The sequence below is a fragment of the Drosophila sechellia genome, chromosome X (genome assembly GCF_004382195.2).
Source record: "Drosophila sechellia strain sech25 chromosome X, ASM438219v1, whole genome shotgun sequence".
NCBI classification, from domain to species: Eukaryota; Metazoa; Arthropoda; class Insecta; order Diptera; family Drosophilidae; genus Drosophila; species Drosophila sechellia.
The window spans coordinates 21,390,834-21,411,738 of NC_045954.1; the positions used below are offsets into that span (position 1 = coordinate 21,390,834).

A 20,905-nucleotide genomic window follows, 5' to 3' on the forward strand; every position below is an offset into this window, starting at 1 on the left:
TGTGGAACCAGCAAAGTTCTCATTTCTTGAAAGCGGGAAAGCCCACATTTCCAAGGCCCTGTGTCTGGACAACTGAGGCCAGACATTGACCTCCGCATGAGTCAGCCCAAGAGCCTACATAAGATTTGGTTAACTTTCAGTTATTTGAAATTGTCCTCCCATTTAAAACATTTGTAAATATGTGCTGGAAAATTAATAAATTTTTCATTTGAGCACTGTTTAGAAAATATACGTGGCGAAACATGACGTCTTCCCCAATAAGTGCTCGGAATCACTTTTTTGCCCTGCCCTTTTTGGGGGACGCAGTGTCCAGGGGAAGCGGGCCCTCCGTCTGGACGAGGTGGTGCTTTAGCTGGGCCCGGGTCTCCTGCACCTGAGCCACCACACTCATCATGTCCGCCTGGTAGATGCAGTAGTCACTCACGTTGAGACGCAATTTGTTCTTCTCCATTGCGCCATATAGGAATGAGTAAACGATGTGGCCCACTGGCACGTAGAACTTGAACCAATTGTTTAGTCGGCCTCTGAAACATAAATCATTAAAAGTAAATTATTATGAAATCTTCTTTAAAAGCGAATATAAATCAATTCAATAGTTATTTAAGACAACCTTAGGTATCGGTCGAATAAATGTGGAGCCTATTCGAACGATCACCAATTATGCTTTAATGATATTTATATTCATATAGGAAACTTACACTAGCTCGGATCTATTGTGCAGAAAGTTGACGAACTTGGCCAAATTTTCCACATCCTTGCGCAAACTGAAGGAGGGAAAAAAGCGATTATTATTAATCCATGAACCAGGGGACATAGCTGTGTAAAACCCACTTATCCTCCGATTCGGCGAGGGTGGCTCCATCGCGGATGAGCCGAACCTCTAGATAGAATCCGTGGCTGTACTTGTATCGTAGATACTGCAGGCTGCCGATGGCCAGCATCTCGCTGTCCTGGAACAGGATAATAAAGTCGGCAAGGATCTTGCACTCCAGCTCATCGTTGGTGGCAAAAATGATTGTCTTGCCGCAGTATCGGATATAGCGAAGGATGTTCCAGATTTCCCGCCTGGTAGTTGCCGGCATGCCGCATGTGGGCTCGTCCAGAACGAGGACTTTGTTGTAGGCCACCAGTGCCAGGGCAATTTTTAACTTGTGCCGCTTCTCTGCGGTCAGCAAACTGCACTTTCGGTGCATCCACCCGGTCATGTTGAGCATGAGGCACAGGTCATGCATCTTCTCGCCGATCTTAGCCTCGGGCACACCACGGATCATGCACAACAGACGGATGTGCTCCCGCGGTGTCAGCTCATTGAGGAGTCCTCTGTGCTGCGGAGAGTAGCCCATGTAGGTGTGGATGCTTTCCAGATCGTACTTGAAGTCCAGCCCCCGCACGTAGATCTCGCCAAAGGCGAATCCATGCTGGCCCACCAGCTGCCGCATCAAGTGACTTTTTCCAGAGTTGCGGGGCCCGAAGATACCCATGCTCATGTATCTAAAACAAAAATGTAAGTTGCATAAGTTAAAAGTCTGAACCTAGGGTAAAACAACACTGCTTTTCACAATAAGTACAAGCTTAATATCTGTCTAGATGGATTTCAATAATATAGTTAAAGCAAAACAAGACTCACTTGTTCAGGGCGAAGGAGACTGTGTGTATCCTCTTGCCGGCAGCTGGGACCCTGGCTTCCACCTGATCCACCAGGAAGACGGACTGCTTGGCCTTGGTGTTATCCGCTTCAGCGATCTTTTGCTTCACGTCCGCCACATCGCCATCGTCGAAGGGATATGTGGCGGTTCTCATTTTACGAAGACTGCCGGGGTGTTGAATTCTCTTATAGGACGAGGCATATCAATATATTACAAACTCACTCTCTGGAGGTATGGAACTTCTTCTCCCTGCGATGCAACTCAATCCAGAAAATAAGCATTAAGAAAATTAGAGCAGACAATATCATGTACAAAATAGGGGGTAAGATCCCCGGAGCAGCCCACTTGAAGAAAGTGTCAACTGGAGAGAACCGAAAAAGAAGCTTAGTTTTACGAAATTTAATTTACGAAAACGATATAAAAGCAAGAGAGAATTCTATAGTCGAGTTCCCCGACTATCAGATACCCGTTACTCAGCTGTATGCGTAAACAAGAAATTTGAATATTTTTTTGAAATATCGGTCAAAGTTGAAAAAAAAAATTATATGAAAAAAAAATTAAAAATTATTCAAAAGCGTTTGAAAGATTTGAATGGTTTGTGGGCGTGGCAAGAAATTTTTTTCGCAAAACGATAGAAGTTTCCAAAACTAATACTAAAAGAAAAGAAGAAATATTAAAACACATTTCAAAAGTGTGGGCGTGGCAGTTTTGGACGGTTTGTGGGCGTTACAGAGGGCGTGGTAAAGGGTATAATAAGCCACATAATAAGTTGTCCATTACAAATTCTAGCGTGTCGTGACCAATAAATATCGTCGTATAAATAAAATGATCAGATCGAATGATAAGTTTGCTTTGGTAAATGATGGACTATCAAGACCGGGGGACTCACACTTGCAATTCGGCACCACCTCGTTCATGTTTTCCTCCGTGCAGCTGTCGTGCGCCTCGCACTTTTCTATGCAGATCGCCTGCTCCAGATACTGGGCGTAGACATTGCTCACTCCGTCCAAGAGCGAGAATCCTGGCGACATGCAGGCGGCGTAGAAGAAGATTGTGTTGCTGTTCGCGACGTCCCAGTAGATGATATATAGGACCAGGCCGGACACTCCCTGCAGGAGTACGGAAACGAGGAATGCCCGAACAATTGACTTATTCACGAACATGGAGACCAGATAGGTGAGCGGCAGGGCCGCCAGTCCAAAGGTGGTCAACAGGACCACCATGATGGCATTCTCGTAGAACCCAAAGCCACCGATACCCATCAGGCTCATAATAACCACAATAATGATCGAGTAGACGAAGAAAGTGAACCAGTCCCAAAACAAATTGATGCCCCAGAAGACCTTCAACCCAAGTCCGGCCATGTGCTGCAGGAATCGAACATCGTATATCTCCTCCTCCACCAGGGGGATGACGAAAACGGATACGGTCAGCGGTATGATGCAGCCGACAACCAAAGGCACGTGGATGTGTGCGATCTTGTTGTCCAGCACATTGATCTTCTGGGACAGCTGTGTGGGCAGCGGATGGTTCTCCACCAGAACAACTAGGTCCGTTTGCGTGGGATATGAAAGTCTGTAAATAGAAGCCACAGAGAACGCTTTAGTCGAGTAAATCGACTATTGGTTACGCAACCAGAAAAGCGAGTGAATTAGAAATAATATACTGCTTAACGAGTATGTTGCTCCTGGAATCCATTAAATCAAATCCAATAATTCAGAAGCAGGAGGAAGTCTTTGAAAAACTCTGAATGGCAATTCTCACCTAAGTATGACATTTTGCAGCAAATTGAGCATCATAGGAGCCGAGTGAAACATATCCTGGCTTATATAGCCGTTTAGGTGCTCATCCCCGTCCGACTCCACTGCCCCAAAACTTCTCAACTCGTTCTTCTTTCTAAGATCGTTCCGATAGCTACCCTTTTCACAAACGAAAGAATCGTCATCAAAAGTTCGGGAGACATCGACGCTTTTCTTTTTGTTCACTTTCACCGCCGACCGGATGTCGATGTACCCGCAGTCCTTCAGATTTGGTATGTACTTAATCACGTCCGCTGGTTCCCTGAAACCAATGTGAATCGAGTTCTGGCGCTGTTTCGGCATATCGAGCAACACGGACAAACGGGCAATGATGGCAATCAAAACGAAGCTGGTGAAGATCATGATAATGGGCCAGACATTGGGCGCCGTGTGGATCATCTTCTTGTAGAACATGGCCCGCATGCGTTGTTTGGTCAGTTGCTTCTGGGAAACCACCTGGTACTTGAAAGTTTGCGCTGCAGAAACGGTAAAACATTTATATTCAATTCGTAAACATTCTTTAAACTATTGCTTGCTCCCTTCCCCACCTGTACCATAAATGGGATGCAATATTGTAATAGGACGTATTTATATGGGTCGCACTGTATCATACATGACATACTGTAAAGTAGAATAAGTAATATGCACAAATCCCCGTTAGCATTAAGCACAACATTGTCATCCCCTTCTGTCATGTACATTTGGCATATAACTGTTTACACACTGTGTAATATGTTGAATATTTCACAGTGTGTAAACAGTTTCTTGACATACTGCATGTATATGTACATACATACATATAAATATGCAATCTTTGTATAAAGATATAAAACAAGAGTGTGGTTTTAGTCTTTTACAAGATCAAGTGCCCTCAAATGTGTACTCCCCCAGGAACGATGGCTTTATACGTACTGACATCGGGAATCATCTGCTGCTGCAGTCGAAACGAGGTGACCAGTGTCATGTAGATGTCGGAGAGCTCCGCTCCCACCACTCTCACATTCTCAATTCCCAGCATCTTGCGATCGATTTCCAGGTGAATCAGTAGTTTCTGCAGCCTCGGACGATATATCACGGGCAGTCTGTAAGTAAGGGAATCACCGATCTCATTTTCCGGCTCGATGTTCTGCATAAACTGGTTTACGTAGTCAGTGATGGGCTGATCAGGCACATGTGGCTTCTTGATGATGACCTTGAAAACGAAAGCGATACAAATTCAATGTTGCGTCCTATCTATTATATGTACATAGATCTGATGATATAAAATCGGTCTATAAATACCAGATCCACACTGCTGCTGAACTTGGCGCGCAAAAAGAAGGGTGTGCCACTGGCCTCCAGGACGCCCATGCTGAGGATCCCGATGCGATCTGCGACGTGCTCCGCCTCGCCAACGTTGTAAGTGGCTATGATGAAGGCGCGATTTTCCTTCTCCGCATGGACAATCGACCAGAATATCTGCGCCTCCCTTCCCGTCAGCTGGGTGGTCGGCTCCTCCAGTATAATGATGGGCGTATCTCCGGCCAAGCAGCAGCACAGCGCCACCAGTTTCATTGAGCCTGAACTCAGCTTTCCGATCCGGACACCCCGACCCTCCACGTGCTGATCCAGTATGGCCAACCACTTGCGCCTCTCGATCTCGTAGCGGTCGGACTCGCTGGGCGACAGTTTTAGACGCACATGGTAGTCAATGGTCTGTTCCACGGTCAAATGCTTGTTGAGCCCGTGCTCATTGAAACGGAAGTCCACCAGGCGACGGGCTTCACCTAGTTTAGCCGCCGTTTACAGAAGTTAACATTCGAATACTATTTCAATTGTCTCTTTTATTTCGATCTGTACTCTAGCTTGGTTCAACAGCGACTGACTGCCGCGCTCTCTGCAGAGTGGCGAGTCGATCAGTCGATAAGTTTCTCGATAATATTTGTATGTATGTATATAGTAAGGATGGGTGTATGAATGTATAAGCTTATGACTAGATTGGCTATGTATAATTAGGTATGTACGACTAGGAATGTATGACTAAGAGTAAAGGAAGAGGGTAGAAGGAGCTGCCTACTACACTAGTTGTATTTGTTCTCATGAGTATTAGTACGGCTAGAGCACGCCGCGACTATTGTATACCCTTTACTCAACTAATTAAAGTGTAAGAAAGTTGAAGATAACCTGCTGAAATACAATTTCAATTCAGAACGGGACGGCTCTCTTCAAATAGAATCTGAATGCTTAATATCATCCTAATCTAATCTTATCTAGCTCTTATAGTTCCCTAGATCTTTACGTTTATACGGACGGACAAACGGACATGGTCAAACTATCTTGGCAATTGATCCCGATCAATAATTTATATACTTTTACCGTACGAGAATTGCGTATAATCACAAAAAACAACCAACTTACCATTGGGTTCAAAGGGATTGCCCATTATATACACATTGCCGCGAAGTGCGAACTTGAGGCCGGCCAAAATCCTCAGAAGCGTAAGTTTACCGGAGCCAATGTGGCCGAGGATCACAAACACCTCCCCACGATAGACTCGCATAGATATATTCTTGAGGATCTTTCGCTCCGAGTCGCGATGTGATGTGCTGACATGGCGCAATCGCATGAGCTCCACACTGCCCACGTCGCCGAATTCGAAGTTTTGAAAGCTCGGAGCCCTGCCCAAGTACATAATGGTAGTGTCCGATTCCTGCTGCTTCCGGGGCCTATTGTTCACTATCCGCCGGCTGAGGAAGGTGCCCGGCATTCGCCACTGAATCGCCAAGAGAATCAGGAAGTAAATCAAGGCCGAACTTATGGCCGATGTGAAGATCAAGACGAAATCAATGGTGTTCACCATTTCCGGTTGCTCGATGCAGTTTCTGAACAAACTCATGCTGAAGTGCATCTGGCAGTTGCAGAAAGCCACCAGGATGAAGAAAATATAGTACTTGTGGATGTCCCAGTAGCGTTCCAGAATAATGCAGAATGCCGCGTACATGAACAGCCAGAGCATCAAGGCGAAAAGGACGGCATTCGTGGGGTTGGCAAACAGTTTGGCCACCACCATTCCGGTGATAATGATCTCCACGGTGTACAGTGTGATGAAGCACACAAAGGCTATCGTCCCAGTGCCGGAGAACTCCCCTTCTCGACCTCCAAAGGCCCAGAAAGCCTAAATATATTTATTTGTTAAATTAGTTCCGGTATGGTAGGTGGGTATGGTGAAGTGACAAGAACTCACCAGCAGCATGACTGTATATATGACACCTAAAATGCACATTCTAAGAAAAAGCACCAAAAACTTAATGCCCCACTGCATGCCAAAGGAGTAGCCGTAGTGCCACTGATGCACCATCACCCCATCCTCCACCTGGGCAGCTACGTTCTAAGGATTGGGCCAGAAAGCATCCTTATGTCTCGTGTTGGTTAGGTGGTGTAGATGATGTACTTACTCTGATGATATTCAGAAAGGGCAGTAGGTATATGAAGTTATAGAGGAATGTGGGCAGCTGAGCGACACTCATCACGGAGCACGGCTCGTCGGCGGCCTTCAGCAGGATGTTGTAGACCTCGACATTGGGTTCCGGATAGATGCTAACTATGTCCTGGCGCAATTGGTGGAACCATTCCACAAAGATCTGGTGCTGCAGCTGCAGAAAACCCTCGCGTATATATATATCCTGCTGCTTGTCGTGCTTGGCCCGATCCCGTCCGGGATTAATGCGACCCGAGCAGCGGGTTATCCACAGGCGATCCTCGGTGAGGAACGGAGCGATCGTGCGAAACTCGCTGGGAAATCGAATCGAGATGGACAGCGTCAAAGGGGTGCCGTCATCACGCAGATCGTTGAAGACAATGCCCGCCAGGGTAGTCCGCTCGTCGAACTGATTTTGCATTTCGGACTCGCTGTCGTAGCCCACGGTTGAGCTCAGCTCCAGCGTTTTGGCCACATTCTTGGTCACCTCCGATGTAAACGTCGTTTCAGGCGTGAAGGCCAGGATGTACTTGGTTTTCTCCCGCTTCGAGTCTGCCATGCGTCTGCGGAAAGTAATGAAACCATATAAATAGGTAGGAGCATTAAGTTGCCACTTTGGATGGCGCTACATTCAAAAGGTTGTAGGTGAAGACCTTGCACTTACGTCAATATATTTATGTCCTGCAGCTTGTGGGACACGATGCTCTGCTCGTTTTCGTTCTCGGTGGTCGTGTAGAGAAGCCTTTTGGAGTGGGCTATGGGGTTTAGGAAGATCACTAGGACCATTATCACTAGGGCGACGATCTCGAAGAGCGTGCGCCGCCACAGATTCAGCTCGATGCGGATGTAGCGCTTGAACAGAAGTCCCTTGCTGGCCGGCATTTTACACTTTAAAATATAAATTTAACAAACGACAGAAATTGGTTGGCGGGTCTGCACTCCCGCACAAAACAGATGGTTTAAGTGTGAGAAGTTTGATTTTCGGCAGGGGATTTTGAAAATATTCTTATTTTGACTTAAAACATATCAATACTTTGTTCTCAAAGCACATTTTGATGAATTCAGACTACGCATTCGCATGCGTAATGTTTTGAAAACTTGATAGATAACATTGAATGTCTCAGCTCAGAAATTGTCACATTTGGTATTCACAATTAATTAAAAATACGTTAAATTATTTTATTAGCATCGGTATTAGGCTTATTCTAATTCATTACTTAAAAATCGCCAGTGCTACGCAAAAACAAACGAGAACACCAATGTGTTTTTCCACGAATCAAAGAGAAACCTATAGTCGAGTTCCCCGACTATCAGATACCCGTTACTCAGAGAAATATCGTAATTTACCATTTACTCTACGAGTAACGGGTAAAAAATTTATTCTACGAGTAACGCCGAGTTTTATTACATTTACTTTTAATTGGTTACTTGGCACACTTAATTCGAAAACCTTAGCTAGGCTCCCCACCTAGCGTTTTTATCGATACCGATTACTCAATTGAAACGATAGTCCGAGTGCAGTGCGACAACGAGCATGTGCCATCTCGAAAAGCAAATGCCGAGTCATACAATAAAGACGAATTAATTCGACATCTTGCATTGTGATCCTTCAGTTTGACAAATAATAACAAATTAAAGTGCAAACAAGAAACGTAAGATGACGGTGACGAATCGGGTATGTGCATTTGAGTCCCCCAGCTTTTCCATCGCGAGAAACCAATGCTCATGTTTTCGCAGATGGAAATCGAGTCGGCCTACCAAAAAGGCGAGGGATTCCGGTCCTACTACATCCAAAAGATCGAGGAACTGCAGCTGGTGGTGGCCGAGAAGCACCAGAATTTGAGACGTCTACAGGCCCAGCGCAATGAGCTCAATGCTAAAGGTAAATGTACTACGGGATGACTATTACACATAGATAATGTCCATAGTTGGGTTAGCCGTAGGATATAGAAAACATTTAAGTCTGGTTCTTGGTCTTAATATCAAAGAATCTTTAAATTTGAGAAACCAATCCTAATTATCACGTCTTTCACAGTTCGGATGCTGCGGGAGGAGCTGCAGCTGCTCCAGGAACAGGGTAGCTATGTGGGCGAGGTTGTGAAGCCCATGGACAAGAAGAAAGTGCTGGTTAAGGTCCATCCCGAGGGCAAGTTCGTCGTCGATCTGGACAAAAACATCGATATCAACGACGTAACCCCCAATTGCCGTGTGGCCCTGCGCAATGAGAGCTATACGCTGCACAAGATTCTGCCCAATAAGGTGGATCCGCTGGTCTCGCTTATGATGGTTGAAAAAGTTCCAGACTCCACATACGAAATGGTTGGCGGCCTGGACAAACAGATTAAGGAGATCAAGGAGGTAATTGAGTTGCCCGTAAAGCATCCAGAGCTGTTTGATGCCTTGGGTATTGCCCAGCCGAAAGGAGTGCTCCTTTATGGACCTCCAGGTACAGGAAAGACTTTGCTGGCCAGGGCCGTTGCCCATCACACCGAGTGCACCTTCATTCGCGTCTCTGGCTCGGAGCTGGTCCAGAAATTCATCGGCGAGGGTTCGCGCATGGTTCGAGAACTCTTTGTAATGGCCCGTGAACATGCCCCTTCAATTATTTTCATGGACGAAATCGATTCCATTGGCTCGTCGCGTATTGAGTCAGGTTCCGGCGGCGATTCCGAGGTGCAGCGTACTATGCTGGAGCTACTCAACCAGCTGGACGGCTTTGAGGCTACCAAGAACATCAAGGTGATCATGGCCACCAATCGCATTGACATCCTGGATCCCGCTCTGCTGCGTCCCGGACGCATTGATCGCAAGATCGAGTTCCCGCCACCAAACGAGGAGGCGCGTCTGGACATCCTGAAGATCCACTCCCGTAAGATGAACCTCACGCGTGGAATTAATCTGCGCAAGATCGCCGAGCTAATGCCAGGTGCATCGGGTGCCGAGGTCAAGGGCGTCTGCACGGAGGCCGGCATGTATGCGCTGCGCGAACGACGCGTCCATGTCACCCAGGAGGACTTCGAGATGGCCGTGGCCAAGGTGATGCAGAAGGACTCGGAGAAGAACATGTCTATCAAGAAGCTGTGGAAATAGGCGTTGATCGGCCATTGCAAAAGAACCCTTATTTTATATTCAATAAATACATCAGTTAGTAACATAAATTCATTATTGTGTCATAGGATTTACTCCTTAGTCAGTACCCATAACCCAGTTATGGTCTTCAAAGATAACTTTCGTTCAATTATATCTAAAGAATTGAATAGATTATCAGATTAGACTAGCAGCTTAGTAAAAAGTACACTGCACTGTTTTCAACAGGCTGCTTAATTAGAACAAAAAAAAGGTCATCCATCTCTTTCTTTTTTAAGGATGACGTTTTTCGATGTCATAATTCCTAAAATCCGAAAGGAAAGTACTTTCAAAATTACATTTATGAATGTATGTTTATTAAAGTTCCAAAGAACTTACAGGGGACTTGTCGGAGATTTACAATGGTTCACAACACCTTGCTGTTTTTAAAGCAAATGAGCACCGAACTTAAGATTTTGACATCAGGACGCGGATCCAGCGAGTCGTTCCCGTTCCGTTTGAAGCACCTGGCAGATCTGTTCATCGTCAGCCACGTCGTAACAAGTCTGTCCATCAGAATCGCGTAGCTCCAGGCTGGCCCGTAGCTCCAGCAGGCATTGGAGCGCCTCCAAGTGTCCACAGCTGGCGGCGTAGTGCAGCGGAGTCTGTTGCTCCGCATCTCGCTGATCTACACTGGCCCCACTCCGCACCAGGAACTGTATGATTTCGACGGCATTGCGATCGGTGGCCCAATGGATGAGCGCCATGCCATGCTCGTCCAGCTTAACCAAGTCACCGGGCTGCAGCAGTTCCCTCAGCCTTTCTAGATTGTTCTCCTTCACGTGGTCAAACAGGGTCTTTTCACTGTCCAAACGTTGGTCCTCCAGTGGGGCCGACTCAATGGAATGGACGACCCAACCTGGGTTGCGCCAGGACCGCCAGTTGGGTTGAAGCTCCTGCAGCTTCTGGACGTAGGCCTGCCGGGCAGCGGACTGGGACATTGTTCCCAGATTCCGCCATGCCTGCCACTTGCTCTTGGCCTTCAGTTGGAGCAGACCCGGACTTTGCTCCTTGCAGGGGCCATTCGTAGCCTGCTTGTAGTATCCGTAAAATATTAAAAGGTCCGCGGAACCAATGCTGGTCGACTGCTTGGCCACATGCTCGGTGGCAAGGTGGAAAAGCTCCTCCTCGGTATCCGTATCGCTGTCCGACATGTCAAAAAAAAAAAATGCTGAACTTATAAGCTAAATGACAATTAAGGTGGGGAATCTAAGATTTCTGTATGTTTAGGTAGTTGCCCTCCAGTATGTGCTTCTGCTCGTTTTCGATCTTCTCCAGCGCGGTCAAGCTGTTGAAGCTAACGAAGCCGTAGCCCTTGGAGCACCCCGTTCGCTTGTCGAAGATCACGTTGGCGGACACCACGCGTCCGAACTCGCGGAAGTAGCCACGCAACTCCTGGTGGCCCACTGTCCACGGTAGATTGCCCACGAAAATGCGGTGCACTGATTTTCCGACTTTTGCTACAGCTGCGGCGGTGGCCATGGACTCGGTTTGGCTAAATGAGGGGAGACTTCGAGTTAAATATGGTTTTGTGCTTCTTCCGGCCAAGGCGATCTGGATTCCGGTCGACTCCTTACCAGTTGCGTTGCGTAAATACTGCTGCGTTGCTGTTTCACGGCAACTTGCTGTTTTTGTCGGAAAAGCGGGCGGTCATAACCTCAAATTGACAGCTAACAGCACAGTGCGATACCCTACATGTCTCAGTACATTTGTTCATGTATGTAATCGATACTGCAGAGGAGTGCACAGATTATTAATGAAACGTAATTAATTGGTTTGAAAGCCAATGTAATGATTTTTGAACTATATTACTCTTAAAATAATAGGTAATACAAATAAAATGCTTATTTTGTATGCCTTATAAATAAAACTACTGGTTTCAACAGATTTATCTGTCAGAATCGATTTGATTTTAATCTATCGTGCTAATCATTTTTTTAATGTCACATATTATTGTTCCAAATAGAGTATCAAATAGCTGATGTCCAGTAACCATAAGCTGCTTTCATTCATTATTTGTGCGCTTAACAGCACATATCCGCGCTAACAGGTTCTACTAGCAATCTGTAAAGCGACGAAGTTCTGTAGAACTGAAAGGGAGCGCCAAATTCAAATGGCAGATCAAAGAAAACACGACTTTTTTCGATTTTGCATGATTTTTGTAATTTGTTTTATTTTTGTAATTCTTTTTCTGATTTTGTGTTCCCTTTCTCATTTATTTCATTACTCTTCAGTTTAACAAATTTGCTACCAACTACTTAAAATTAACAACATCGCACACGTATATTACTCGTTTTTCTTGCAATAAACAAATATTGATTGTTTTAAATGTACAATACGATCAAAAGAACAATTGGATAAGGGTGGGGTTAGGGGTAAGGGCGTGTGCAAGCTTTTGTTGTTTAGTTTAGAGTGGTGTTTTTATGCTTTTGGAAATAACATTAACTATGGAAGCAGTTTTCACGTGTTTCTTTATGTTTCTCGCCTAATTCCTCTGCTGCTGTCCGTAATATCCTGAATATCCTGTGATGCCTCGGATGATGTGCCACGATTTCTCAATTCTCAGACTAACTCGGTTCTCGTATAATTAGTGATTTGGCTCTCTAAACTCCCTATATATATCTGTCCCAGTCTGCGGCTCATTAACCTGATCTGATCCGATCCTATCAGAATTAATTTGATTTTTAATTCTTTTCGCTACTTGGCTCGCATTACAAAATATAAATTTTGCCCTACTTGCTTGCTCCTCGGTTGTTGTTTACTTTAATAGTAGTTTATAGTTGTTGGTTTTTGCTTAGTCGTAAATTTATTTATATATATATGTATAAATATATAACTTCCCCGAAAGACAAAAATCTTATCCATAGAAAAGTGTTATGTTTGGTTTGCAAGCAATGAAACTCTGAAGATCTTTCATCCGTTTAGTTTTGTACAGGAAACAAGGGCAGAACGTACGTAAGTCTATACAGAATCGGTTAGATCGGTTTAATAATTATCCATAATAATGATGTCCCAGTTAAGTTGCGTAATCAACTAATTTGTATAAATATAAGTATTTTGCTTCGTCTTGTTAGTTCGTATCTGCACAAAAACAACATCAGTGTCATAATAGTTAAATGTTATCATGGTATAGAAATTACAAGACTCTTGTTGTAAGTGGCCTTAAATTTAATTTATAATAATATGATATATAACTTGACCAATTTGTTCTTTATGTTGTGGCTTCGCCCTTTGCTCAGCTTTACTTTCATACATATACTGTATACTGTATATATATACTTTATACTATATACTGTCTGTGTTCAAGAGTTTCTATTTGATATTATATCAAAATATACACGCAAAAAACAAGCGAAAAAATATGTCTAATAAAAATAGCTGGTCTCTACATATATGGACAAATGACAAATATGCATGCATAATTAGATTGTTACAAAACTGTTAGTCTATACACAAAATGACAAAAAACCATCGTTTCCAAATCTCCCATCATTCATTTGACTCATTTGACTGAATGGTACAAATTGTAAATAATAATGAACAAATTCGTTAATGTGTCACAGCACCACCTTGTTTGTTGTTAATTTCAGAAGATATCCTCCCCACTTCGCTGGCCCTCAGTGCTCCTTCTAAATAGATAGACTAAACTAGCGACAGGCGGCCCACCTGCTACCAGAGGCGGTGCAGGTGCAAGTTCCTCGACAGCACCGATCTCACGTCGTTCGTGAACCTCAGCGCATCCAGCATGGGCAGCAGCGACAGCAGCGCCGTGTCCATCGGGTCTGAGAACCAACTCTTGATGGGTATGGCATTGTTGGGAAAACAGCGATAGGCGCCGGGCGAATTGTCGATGATGAATATCTGCAAGGAACATAGGACAGTACATATTATAAATTTCACTTTAATTTGTAGTTGAATCTATCATTCATGGATAGAGAATGCTGGCATGGATGGAGACACTTGTTCCCGAGCTTACCCTATTTAGGTCACTGCAGATGGCCGACAGGTCTTTGGTGTAAGATCCGTAGTCGGGCGTGCAGTGTTGTCTGTAGTATCGCCTCCGGAGGATATTCCGTCCGTTGTCCAGTTTGTCTGCCACCGCCGCTCCGTAAATCTCCATGCTGGCCGTGAAGACCACCAGATCGTACCACTGCGAGACCTGCGGGCAGTAGGGCGTAAGTTAATGTCTTGACTTAAATGCGGGAGTACATCTATTTGTTTGGGCAATCCCGTCGGGAACTTACCACGTCCAGAAAGTAGTCCACATGCGGTCGCTTGTGCACGAAAAAGCGCACTGGATTCCGATCGATGGTCACTTTGACGGTGAAATCGTGCGGTGTGCCCGGCTTCACCGTATTCCGGGGCATCGCATTGTGATGGGAGTGGATCAGCGTTTCGTCCAGGTCCAGAACGAGGGTCTTGCGCTGCACCAGGCTCAGGCGGTGCCGCGAGACGGGTGACAGCGGGAAGAGTTCGTATTTAACCGGTTGATACTGGATAAACTGAGAAAGTTAATACATAATCAACGGAGCAGTACTTGAACGGCATTCGACATGGGGGGTTCATATGATGCGGTTGGTGGCTATGCGTCGCTACACTCTGTTGGGGTTGGGTTGCGGTGCAAGGGGATGCTAGAGGTGCTCAATGGGCCAAGATGTGGATTAAGCGCTATCTATGTACATGGGCATTACTTAAGCCTGTGGGAAAGTATAAGTAAGCAGGTCGAAGGTCAGTGCCTCTGCCGCGTCACGATTTCTGGCCGAAATCGCCGGTCCAGTACTGAGAGAGTATTGAAGGCGGGTGGTCGATAAGGCGGATGGGTGAACCATGGACAACACTTCTGCGAGGAGTGGGGATTCGGTGGAACAAGCCCCATTAAACGTGTGGCGGAAAATCTTGATAGAGGTTTACTCTAAGACAGGTGTCGCTGACTAAGCGGTACCCAGCAAAAATATATGAAATTTCACAAAATTTGTGCAAATATTTAGGATTAAATATCTTGTATTCGTATATATTGAATGTTACTCTAAATTTGATAGGTCATACATTGGAGTAACGTAAATATAATTCGAAAATACAAATGAAACTATATTATTATTTTGGGAGATTTGCAGATTCAAAGATCTAGAATATATTCATTAATTTTAAGTCCGTTTCTATTCATGCAAATCTTCAGATAAATTTCCGGGGCAAACACATCCAAACTCTCTGTGCACTTTAGCGAGTACTCCCTGTATAATTGAAAGTCTTATCAGTGCGGCCGCTTTTATTATTATTATTCTGTAGCTGTAGTACTTGAGGGCCCATCGCGGGAGCGGGTTGGGAATAATTTCGGCGTTTCGGGCGGGTAAAAATAAGACCTTTTTTTTTGTGATTTACTCCTGCTTTCGGGCAATTTCAGTACTTACAGCTCGCACTTGGCGATTGAACATGAAACAAATGCATGTCCATACTTTTGATAGCAACAACAAAAGCGCACGGAATTTCATTTGCAGCAGCGAAATCATTTGAAATAACGCAACTACTTGTACGGTGGTTTATTTGTTCGGGTCGATTAATTCGATAAGTCGACCACGATCCGCGATTGACCGCGGTGCGAGCGAGATGGCGCGACTTGCAACAGATTCCTCTTCTTCCGCCTCCTCTACTTTATTTTTTTTTTTTTGCAACGAATTGTTGTTGTTTTTGATAACGCGCCAAGAGCACACACCCACACACCTGCGGGCGCGCTTCACACAACACACACACACAAAAAAAACCCGGAACAAAATCGATAACAAGGCTTTTATATATTTTATTAGAAAAGTGTTCCTCAAACTTTTCCCGGTTTTTTACTTGGATTCACCTATTCACTTAGTTTTGAGGCCCCTTTTCAGGGGAAATGGAGGGGTATGGTCTTATTTCCAATTCTTTTCGGGGCTTTTTTATAGCTGGCGTCTGCTCTTCTTCTTATCGTTTGTTGTCTTGCACGCCAGTGTGTGCGTATGTTGTTTTTTTTTGTATAGTTGATTTTATATTTTGGCAACTATCGCACCGATTTCCGAATAGATTTTGTTTTTGGTTGAGCAAAACGAATCAATTGATTGAGCTATTGCACTTTGATTGCAGTCGATTGCGAGGTGCGTTCGTCTGTATAGTACGACCTGCCCATGAACTGTTCATTACTCGTTGGCGGCTTGGCGTTTATTACATAAATATAGTTTGTCCGCGTTTCGTTTTTGTTTAATAAATTCCCACACTTATGCACACACTCATGTTTATTCGATACTATCGCAGTTTCGCAGCATCGATGAGTTTTCCGCAACTATCGATGGCTGTGTAGTATGACCGTGCGGTGCTGTCTTCAAAATCGCTGAGACACAAACCGTGACACAAACCACTGTGAATACTTTGATATCTCCTCGTTCAAGGATACGATTAGGTGCTATGTATGCACGTCTGTGTGTGCTGCTACCCAACTTCTTTTAGTAGCGCGCATTATAAAGACATTATGATAGTTCTCCAACTTCCCTGCGACCCAAGCCATCACCAGAACCATGGGCCGACAATCGCACACTATTTGCGATCTTAGTCAGCCGCACCCACTACGGTCACACCATTCCACATCAGCCTCTCTCCCATCAACACACACACACTCGCCCGCCCCACACATACACGCACACACACCCACCCATACAGACGCAGTGGCACGAAACGAAAACAATTATTTTGCATCGCAGGCGATAAGTTAAAAGTGATTTAGACCGCACTGAAACCATGTCAGCGGCTGGTAGATCGGAGGACGATCCCGGCCAGAGTCCACTCGTAGACCAAGAGCCGGATCCGGGCCAATCAACGCCAGCGGTGGCCGAAATAGCCGCTTCCAGTGTGAGTGTTTCGTGTTTTTCGCCCTGCTTCTATCTTTTTTTTTTTTGCTGACGACGACGGAAGACACGTCAACTTCTGGAGCGCTGTTGTTTACTTTGTCTACTATGCCGCCTAATTAGCCATGTCTTCGCCACATAGATTCGATCGGGCCTGGCGGAGCTGGAGCTGCGATCTTCGCAGGTGCTGCAGCGCTTAGAGAACGTTAAGGTGTCGTCCACGCCGGAGAGCCCAAATCCCGTCGAGAACGAGGAGGAGGCTGGGGAGCGGGTGACCAGCGAGGACCTCCTGCCGGCGAAGCACCGCGTGCCCTCTGACATTCTTAAGTCGCTGGAACAATTGGTTTCTTACACGGACAGTGACGATGATCCGGAGTTCCCGCTGCCCGCCCTGGATGACGTCTCCCACTTGGCTCTCATATCGCACAGCATTGTGGCCTATTTGTCGCACCTGGACCGCCAGCAACTGCTCCGGGTGACGAACAGCATTTCCGGGGACGCCACCCGTTGGTTGGGCACGCTGTTTCACTTTGCCCACCCGGCGAGCAGCTTCCATGCGGACAATGCCGACGCGGTGCTGCGTACGGTGCGACTGGCCATCGTCGCCAGGTGTCCGGGGTACTTGGAGGGTGGCATACCCGCCCTGGCGCAGCCTACGTTTTACATTTCGGAGAATACGACGCCGATGAGGCTGCACTACGCATGCCGCCAGTTGGGCATACCGCTGGAGGCCATCAAGGTCATTCCGGAGCACAGTCAGTCCGGGACAATGGATGTGACGCTGCTGCAAAAGCAAATTCAGCAGGATGTGGGCAATAACAGGACGCCGCTGCTGGTGGTCGCCGACATTGGAGCCTCGCTGTGTGGCTATGTGGACAATTTGCTCCGACTGAGGGACGTATGCAAGGCGCACAACATGTGGCTGCATGCCAGTGGTCATGGACTGGCCGCCTTGGTTTGCGCCCAGAATCAGGGCCATGTGGAGGAGGTACTCCACTCGATGGCCCTCAATTTGGGCAGCTGGCTGGGTGTGCCCAGTCTCCCCATCGTCCTGCTGCACCGCCCGCTGCAGAACAGCGCTCTGAGTGCCTTCGAATCCGATCCCATACTGTCGCGTCGTCTTAATGCCCTGTCCTTGTGGACCAGTCTGCAGGCGCTGGGCCGGAAGGCGATTGCGGAGCGGCTGCATGTGGCCTTCCAGACGTGCAGTATTCTCTTCGAGATTGCCTCCAAGTGCGAGGGCATCCGGGTGTTGGTAAATTATTGCACACACGTTTATGGATAATGTTTTTAGTTTACCAAAGGACCTTGGCATTTTCAGAGCCATACTCCTGGAGCGCAGACCGGAGCCTCTTTGTCGGACGTCATTCAGAGGCCCTTCGATGTTCAGGCGCTTTTTGATGCCGCCGCCCCCGTGGTCGCCTATCAGTTCGACGGCAGCACCACCATTCCACTGGGCGGGAGTGGCTCCTCCGCCGCCGCCGCCTCTGCTGACCGGGAAACGGCCGAAGGCCTCAAGCCGCTGGAGAAGATTAACAATGCTTCCTACTTCGACCGGCTCAACTCCTGGCTGGGTCAAATCTTGCAACGCGACTGTCCCAATGTATGGAGCGTGAATTAATCACCTCACTGTATGAGCCTAATCACCATGTTCTTCCAGTTTGACTTTGAGGTAATTGAACACCCGACGCACGGCAGTTGCATCCGCTACTGTCCGCTGGAATTGGGGTTGGGTGAGCAGCCGCCCAGCTCCGAGAACCTGGAGAGCTTCGCTCAGAGCTTAGATGCACATGTGGACATCCTGCGCGCGACCATCAAGCACAAGGCACGGTTCATTCATCTGGTGGAGCGCAGCGAGGTGCTGCGCCTCGTTCCACTGCCCGAATGGGCGGGCATGGGCGGCGTTCGCTTCGTGCCCGAGGGCTGGGAGTCCCTGCTGACGGACCAGGCCAAAACAGAGCTAAACAAGCTCAACATCGACCTGGTGGAGGCCCTGAAGTCCACGGACAATGCCTTTTCACTAGGCGAGGGCACCGATGGCCTGATTTGTGTGCGATTCGGAATGGTCACCCACGAAACGGAGGTCGAAGAGTTGCTAGACTTGGTGGTCACGGTGGGCAAGAGCGTCCAGGAAAACTCGCGGGTATTGGACACCATGTCGGAGATTGTTAAAAAGGTTGGCTAGCACCTCGTGCTGGATTAATGTAACATGTGTTAATTTATTTGTGCACTCAGGGCATCGAGGCGGTTACCGCAGATCTGCAGCGCGAATCGGAGGAGAAGCTCTGGCAGGAGGGCATCCTGCGCCACGTGCCTGTGGTGGGACGCGTCTTCAACTGGTGGTCCCCACCGGCCAAGGAGTCGGGCATCAAGGGGCGGAGCCTCAATCTCACCCAAGGTGTTGTCGAAAGCACCGAGAACATTTACAAGTGGGTTCCAAAGGTCGTTTGATATAGTGTCCTGGTTTAATGTTCATCAATCTTACTCCAAAGGTACCACATGCAGATGACCGGAGCGACTGCTCATCAGTTGCCAGCGAATCGTTCGCCTCCCACACCCATGGTGCAGACGCCCGTGGGCGCGCCTGCCTCGCCGCCCGTCTTTCCCACGGTGGAGCCCGTACCCGGAAATGGAAACGGATCCGGAACGAGCGAGGGCACGCCAGTGCAGTCGGGCGAAGCTTCGGGATCCATGCCAGCAGCCTCGGTGGCGACTCCGTCTGCGGCGCCGACCCAAAACCATGTGGATCATGCCCGCACCGTCAGTCAGAGCAGTGCCGCCTCGTCCAGCGTTCCGGAGCTAGTGGCCGCCAGCAGTGCAATTAACAATAACTAACAATAACACAAGTACGAGTATACTTCAACATTAACTATTGCTGAACAGCAGAGGAAAACACTTAGATCAAGGCAGAGCCAGCAATATGGATTTCACAGTGGGAGAGGCCTTAAAAGCAGCAATATCAAACAAGGCTTGAACAGAACAGAAACAGAAACGCGTAGACAAAAACTGGACAGATTACCATATATGGACGGCTTCATTTCCACTTTCCCTACTTAAACGAAAAGAATTCCAAAGAGGATGATTGTTCGCCCGAAAAAATGGAAAGATGATGATGATATGATCCAATTGAATTGCTTTTATGTATTTATATGTATATGGCTATTTCTATGATCTTTTATATATCTCTATTATATATTATATTATTTTACCTTATACTTTACTCCCACCATTGTTGTTGATTACGATCAGAGGGAAAGGTGCGGAACTTTGTCCCCTTTTCGCTTTTATTTTTTTGTAATAACCTAACTTAACTCTTTGCCTTATTTATTATTATTCAGATGCAAGTACCTTTGAGAGACATAATATATATAGGCAATTCTTCAATGTTCAATTGTGCGAAGCAATAAATTGCGCTATTCTTATTCGTTAAGCTAAGTGACAGCAAACTAAAGAAATTAAAGAAAACGAGCAGAAAGATAATAATTAGATGACAAAAATATATTTATTATACAAATTGCTGCTATAAGAAAATATCTGCACAAAATATGATAAAAGGAAACTATACAAAATAAAATGTAAAATCATTTAGAAAGAGAAAGCATGTGTTTCTTTCCTTTCGCTCTAAATGGTAATGGTAATAATCTTTCCCTTTTAGTTGTATTTTCCTTAACTTTTTAAAGGTGTTTTTTTTTTTTAATGCTTATGGGTTCTTTTAGTAACGTTTTGAAGTGTGAAGTTTTTGGTTTCATACACCAAACTTAACTCGATAGTTTCCAAACTTTTAATCCGATTTTCTCAACAGTTTTTTATAAATCGAAAAATTTACAAATTTTGTAGAATTTACTTCGTATCTTAAATTGAATAAGAAAGATGATGGTTAAGCTTTTGATTTTATGGAAATAAGATGCTTTTTTACACACAACAACTCTCTTACATGTTTAAAAAAATAGTTTTGAATAATTTTTTAATTGCTTGCAGTTTTTTATGGTTATCATAAGTTGCTTTTGTGTGGTT

General features: G+C 45.9%; 6 protein-coding genes across 7 annotated transcripts; 2 read left to right on the top strand and 4 right to left on the bottom strand.

Moving 5' to 3' along the window:
• Positions 1-178: 178 nt before the first annotated feature.
• On the bottom strand, positions 179-7,784 carry LOC6615218 (ATP-binding cassette sub-family A member 3). The gene is made up of 13 exons (XM_032725534.1): positions 7,567-7,784; positions 6,880-7,465; positions 6,669-6,812; positions 5,843-6,599; positions 4,727-5,211; positions 4,358-4,637; positions 3,411-3,921; positions 2,536-3,221; positions 1,869-2,007; positions 1,628-1,810; positions 832-1,491; positions 699-764; positions 179-524 (listed from the first exon to the last, which is right to left on the bottom strand). The coding sequence occupies exons 1-13, from the start codon at positions 7,782-7,784 to the stop codon at positions 272-274; spliced, it is 4,968 nt and encodes a 1,655-aa protein (XP_032581425.1). The 3' UTR covers positions 179-271.
• Positions 7,785-8,447: 663 nt separating this feature from the next.
• Positions 8,448-10,060, top strand: LOC6615219 (26S proteasome regulatory subunit 8). Its single transcript, XM_002039589.2, has 3 exons — positions 8,448-8,577; positions 8,640-8,784; positions 8,938-10,060. Exons 1-3 carry the CDS (start codon positions 8,560-8,562, stop codon positions 9,990-9,992), a joined length of 1,218 nt encoding a protein of 405 aa, XP_002039625.1. The 5' UTR covers positions 8,448-8,559; the 3' UTR covers positions 9,993-10,060.
• A 263-nt stretch (positions 10,061-10,323) lies between these two features.
• On the bottom strand, positions 10,324-11,207 carry LOC6615220 (acyl-CoA-binding domain-containing protein 6). The gene has a single exon (XM_002039590.2). It carries the CDS (start codon positions 11,180-11,182, stop codon positions 10,451-10,453), a length of 732 nt encoding a protein of 243 aa, XP_002039626.1. The 5' UTR covers positions 11,183-11,207; the 3' UTR covers positions 10,324-10,450.
• A 6-nt stretch (positions 11,208-11,213) lies between these two features.
• On the bottom strand, positions 11,214-11,709 carry LOC6615221 (SRA stem-loop-interacting RNA-binding protein, mitochondrial). Its single transcript, XM_002039591.2, has 2 exons — positions 11,606-11,709; positions 11,214-11,523 (listed from the first exon to the last, which is right to left on the bottom strand). The coding sequence occupies exon 2, from the start codon at positions 11,508-11,510 to the stop codon at positions 11,238-11,240; it is 273 nt and encodes a 90-aa protein (XP_002039627.1). The 5' UTR covers positions 11,511-11,523; positions 11,606-11,709; the 3' UTR covers positions 11,214-11,237.
• Positions 11,710-12,181: 472 nt separating this feature from the next.
• Positions 12,182-16,328, bottom strand: LOC6615222 (CTD nuclear envelope phosphatase 1 homolog). Of its 2 annotated transcripts, none has more exons than XM_032726670.1 (4): positions 15,437-16,328; positions 14,273-14,521; positions 14,005-14,187; positions 12,182-13,889 (listed from the first exon to the last, which is right to left on the bottom strand). In XM_032726670.1, the coding sequence occupies exons 1-4, from the start codon at positions 15,533-15,535 to the stop codon at positions 13,698-13,700; spliced, it is 723 nt and encodes a 240-aa protein (XP_032582561.1). In that variant the 5' UTR covers positions 15,536-16,328; the 3' UTR covers positions 12,182-13,697. The 2 variants fall into 2 exon arrangements, with proteins under 2 accessions (XP_032582561.1, XP_002039628.1); XM_002039592.2 differs by having other exon boundaries at positions 14,273-14,530.
• A 322-nt stretch (positions 16,329-16,650) lies between these two features.
• Positions 16,651-20,377, top strand: LOC6615223 (pyridoxal-dependent decarboxylase domain-containing protein 1). The gene is made up of 6 exons (XM_002039593.2): positions 16,651-16,895; positions 17,034-18,146; positions 18,213-18,494; positions 18,552-19,067; positions 19,127-19,320; positions 19,384-20,377. The coding sequence occupies exons 1-6, from the start codon at positions 16,785-16,787 to the stop codon at positions 19,724-19,726; spliced, it is 2,559 nt and encodes an 852-aa protein (XP_002039629.2). The 5' UTR covers positions 16,651-16,784; the 3' UTR covers positions 19,727-20,377.
• The last annotated feature ends 528 nt before the right edge of the window (positions 20,378-20,905 follow it).

What these genes read in the sequence shown, in the direction of transcription:
- LOC6615223 (XM_002039593.2), top strand. Translation starts at nt 16,785, where the DNA reads ATGTCAGCGGCTGGTAGATCGGAGGACGATCCCGGCCAGAGTCCACTC. An exon ending in GCGAGGGCATCCGGGTGTTG is followed by an intron (nt 18,147 to 18,212) that starts GTAAATTATTGC and finishes TGGCATTTTCAG; the next exon opens with AGCCATACTCCTGGAGCGCA. An exon ending in TGTCGGAGATTGTTAAAAAG is followed by an intron (nt 19,068 to 19,126) that starts GTTGGCTAGCAC and finishes TTGTGCACTCAG; the next exon opens with GGCATCGAGGCGGTTACCGC.
- LOC6615219 (XM_002039589.2), top strand. An exon ending in CAATGAGCTCAATGCTAAAG is followed by an intron (nt 8,785 to 8,937) that starts GTAAATGTACTA and finishes CGTCTTTCACAG; the next exon opens with TTCGGATGCTGCGGGAGGAG.
- LOC6615220 (XM_002039590.2), bottom strand. Translation starts at nt 11,182, where the DNA reads ATGTCGGACAGCGATACGGATACCGAGGAGGAGCTTTTCCACCTTGCC.
- LOC6615222 (XM_002039592.2), bottom strand. Translation starts at nt 15,535, where the DNA reads ATGATTTCGCTGCTGCAAATGAAATTCCGTGCGCTTTTGTTGTTGCTA. An exon ending in TCAATCGCCAAGTGCGAGCT is followed by an intron (nt 14,531 to 15,436) that starts GTAAGTACTGAA and finishes TAACTTTCTCAG; the next exon opens with TTTATCCAGTATCAACCGGT. An exon ending in TCTGCAGTGACCTAAATAGG is followed by an intron (nt 13,890 to 14,004) that starts GTAAGCTCGGGA and finishes TGTTCCTTGCAG; the next exon opens with ATATTCATCATCGACAATTC.
- LOC6615221 (XM_002039591.2), bottom strand. Translation starts at nt 11,510, where the DNA reads ATGGCCACCGCCGCAGCTGTAGCAAAAGTCGGAAAATCAGTGCACCGC.
- LOC6615218 (XM_032725534.1), bottom strand. Translation starts at nt 7,784, where the DNA reads ATGCCGGCCAGCAAGGGACTTCTGTTCAAGCGCTACATCCGCATCGAG. An exon ending in CCTTTCTGAATATCATCAGA is followed by an intron (nt 6,813 to 6,879) that starts GTAAGTACATCA and finishes CCCAATCCTTAG; the next exon opens with AACGTAGCTGCCCAGGTGGA. An exon ending in TCAGCAGCAGTGTGGATCTG is followed by an intron (nt 4,638 to 4,726) that starts GTATTTATAGAC and finishes TTCGTTTTCAAG; the next exon opens with GTCATCATCAAGAAGCCACA.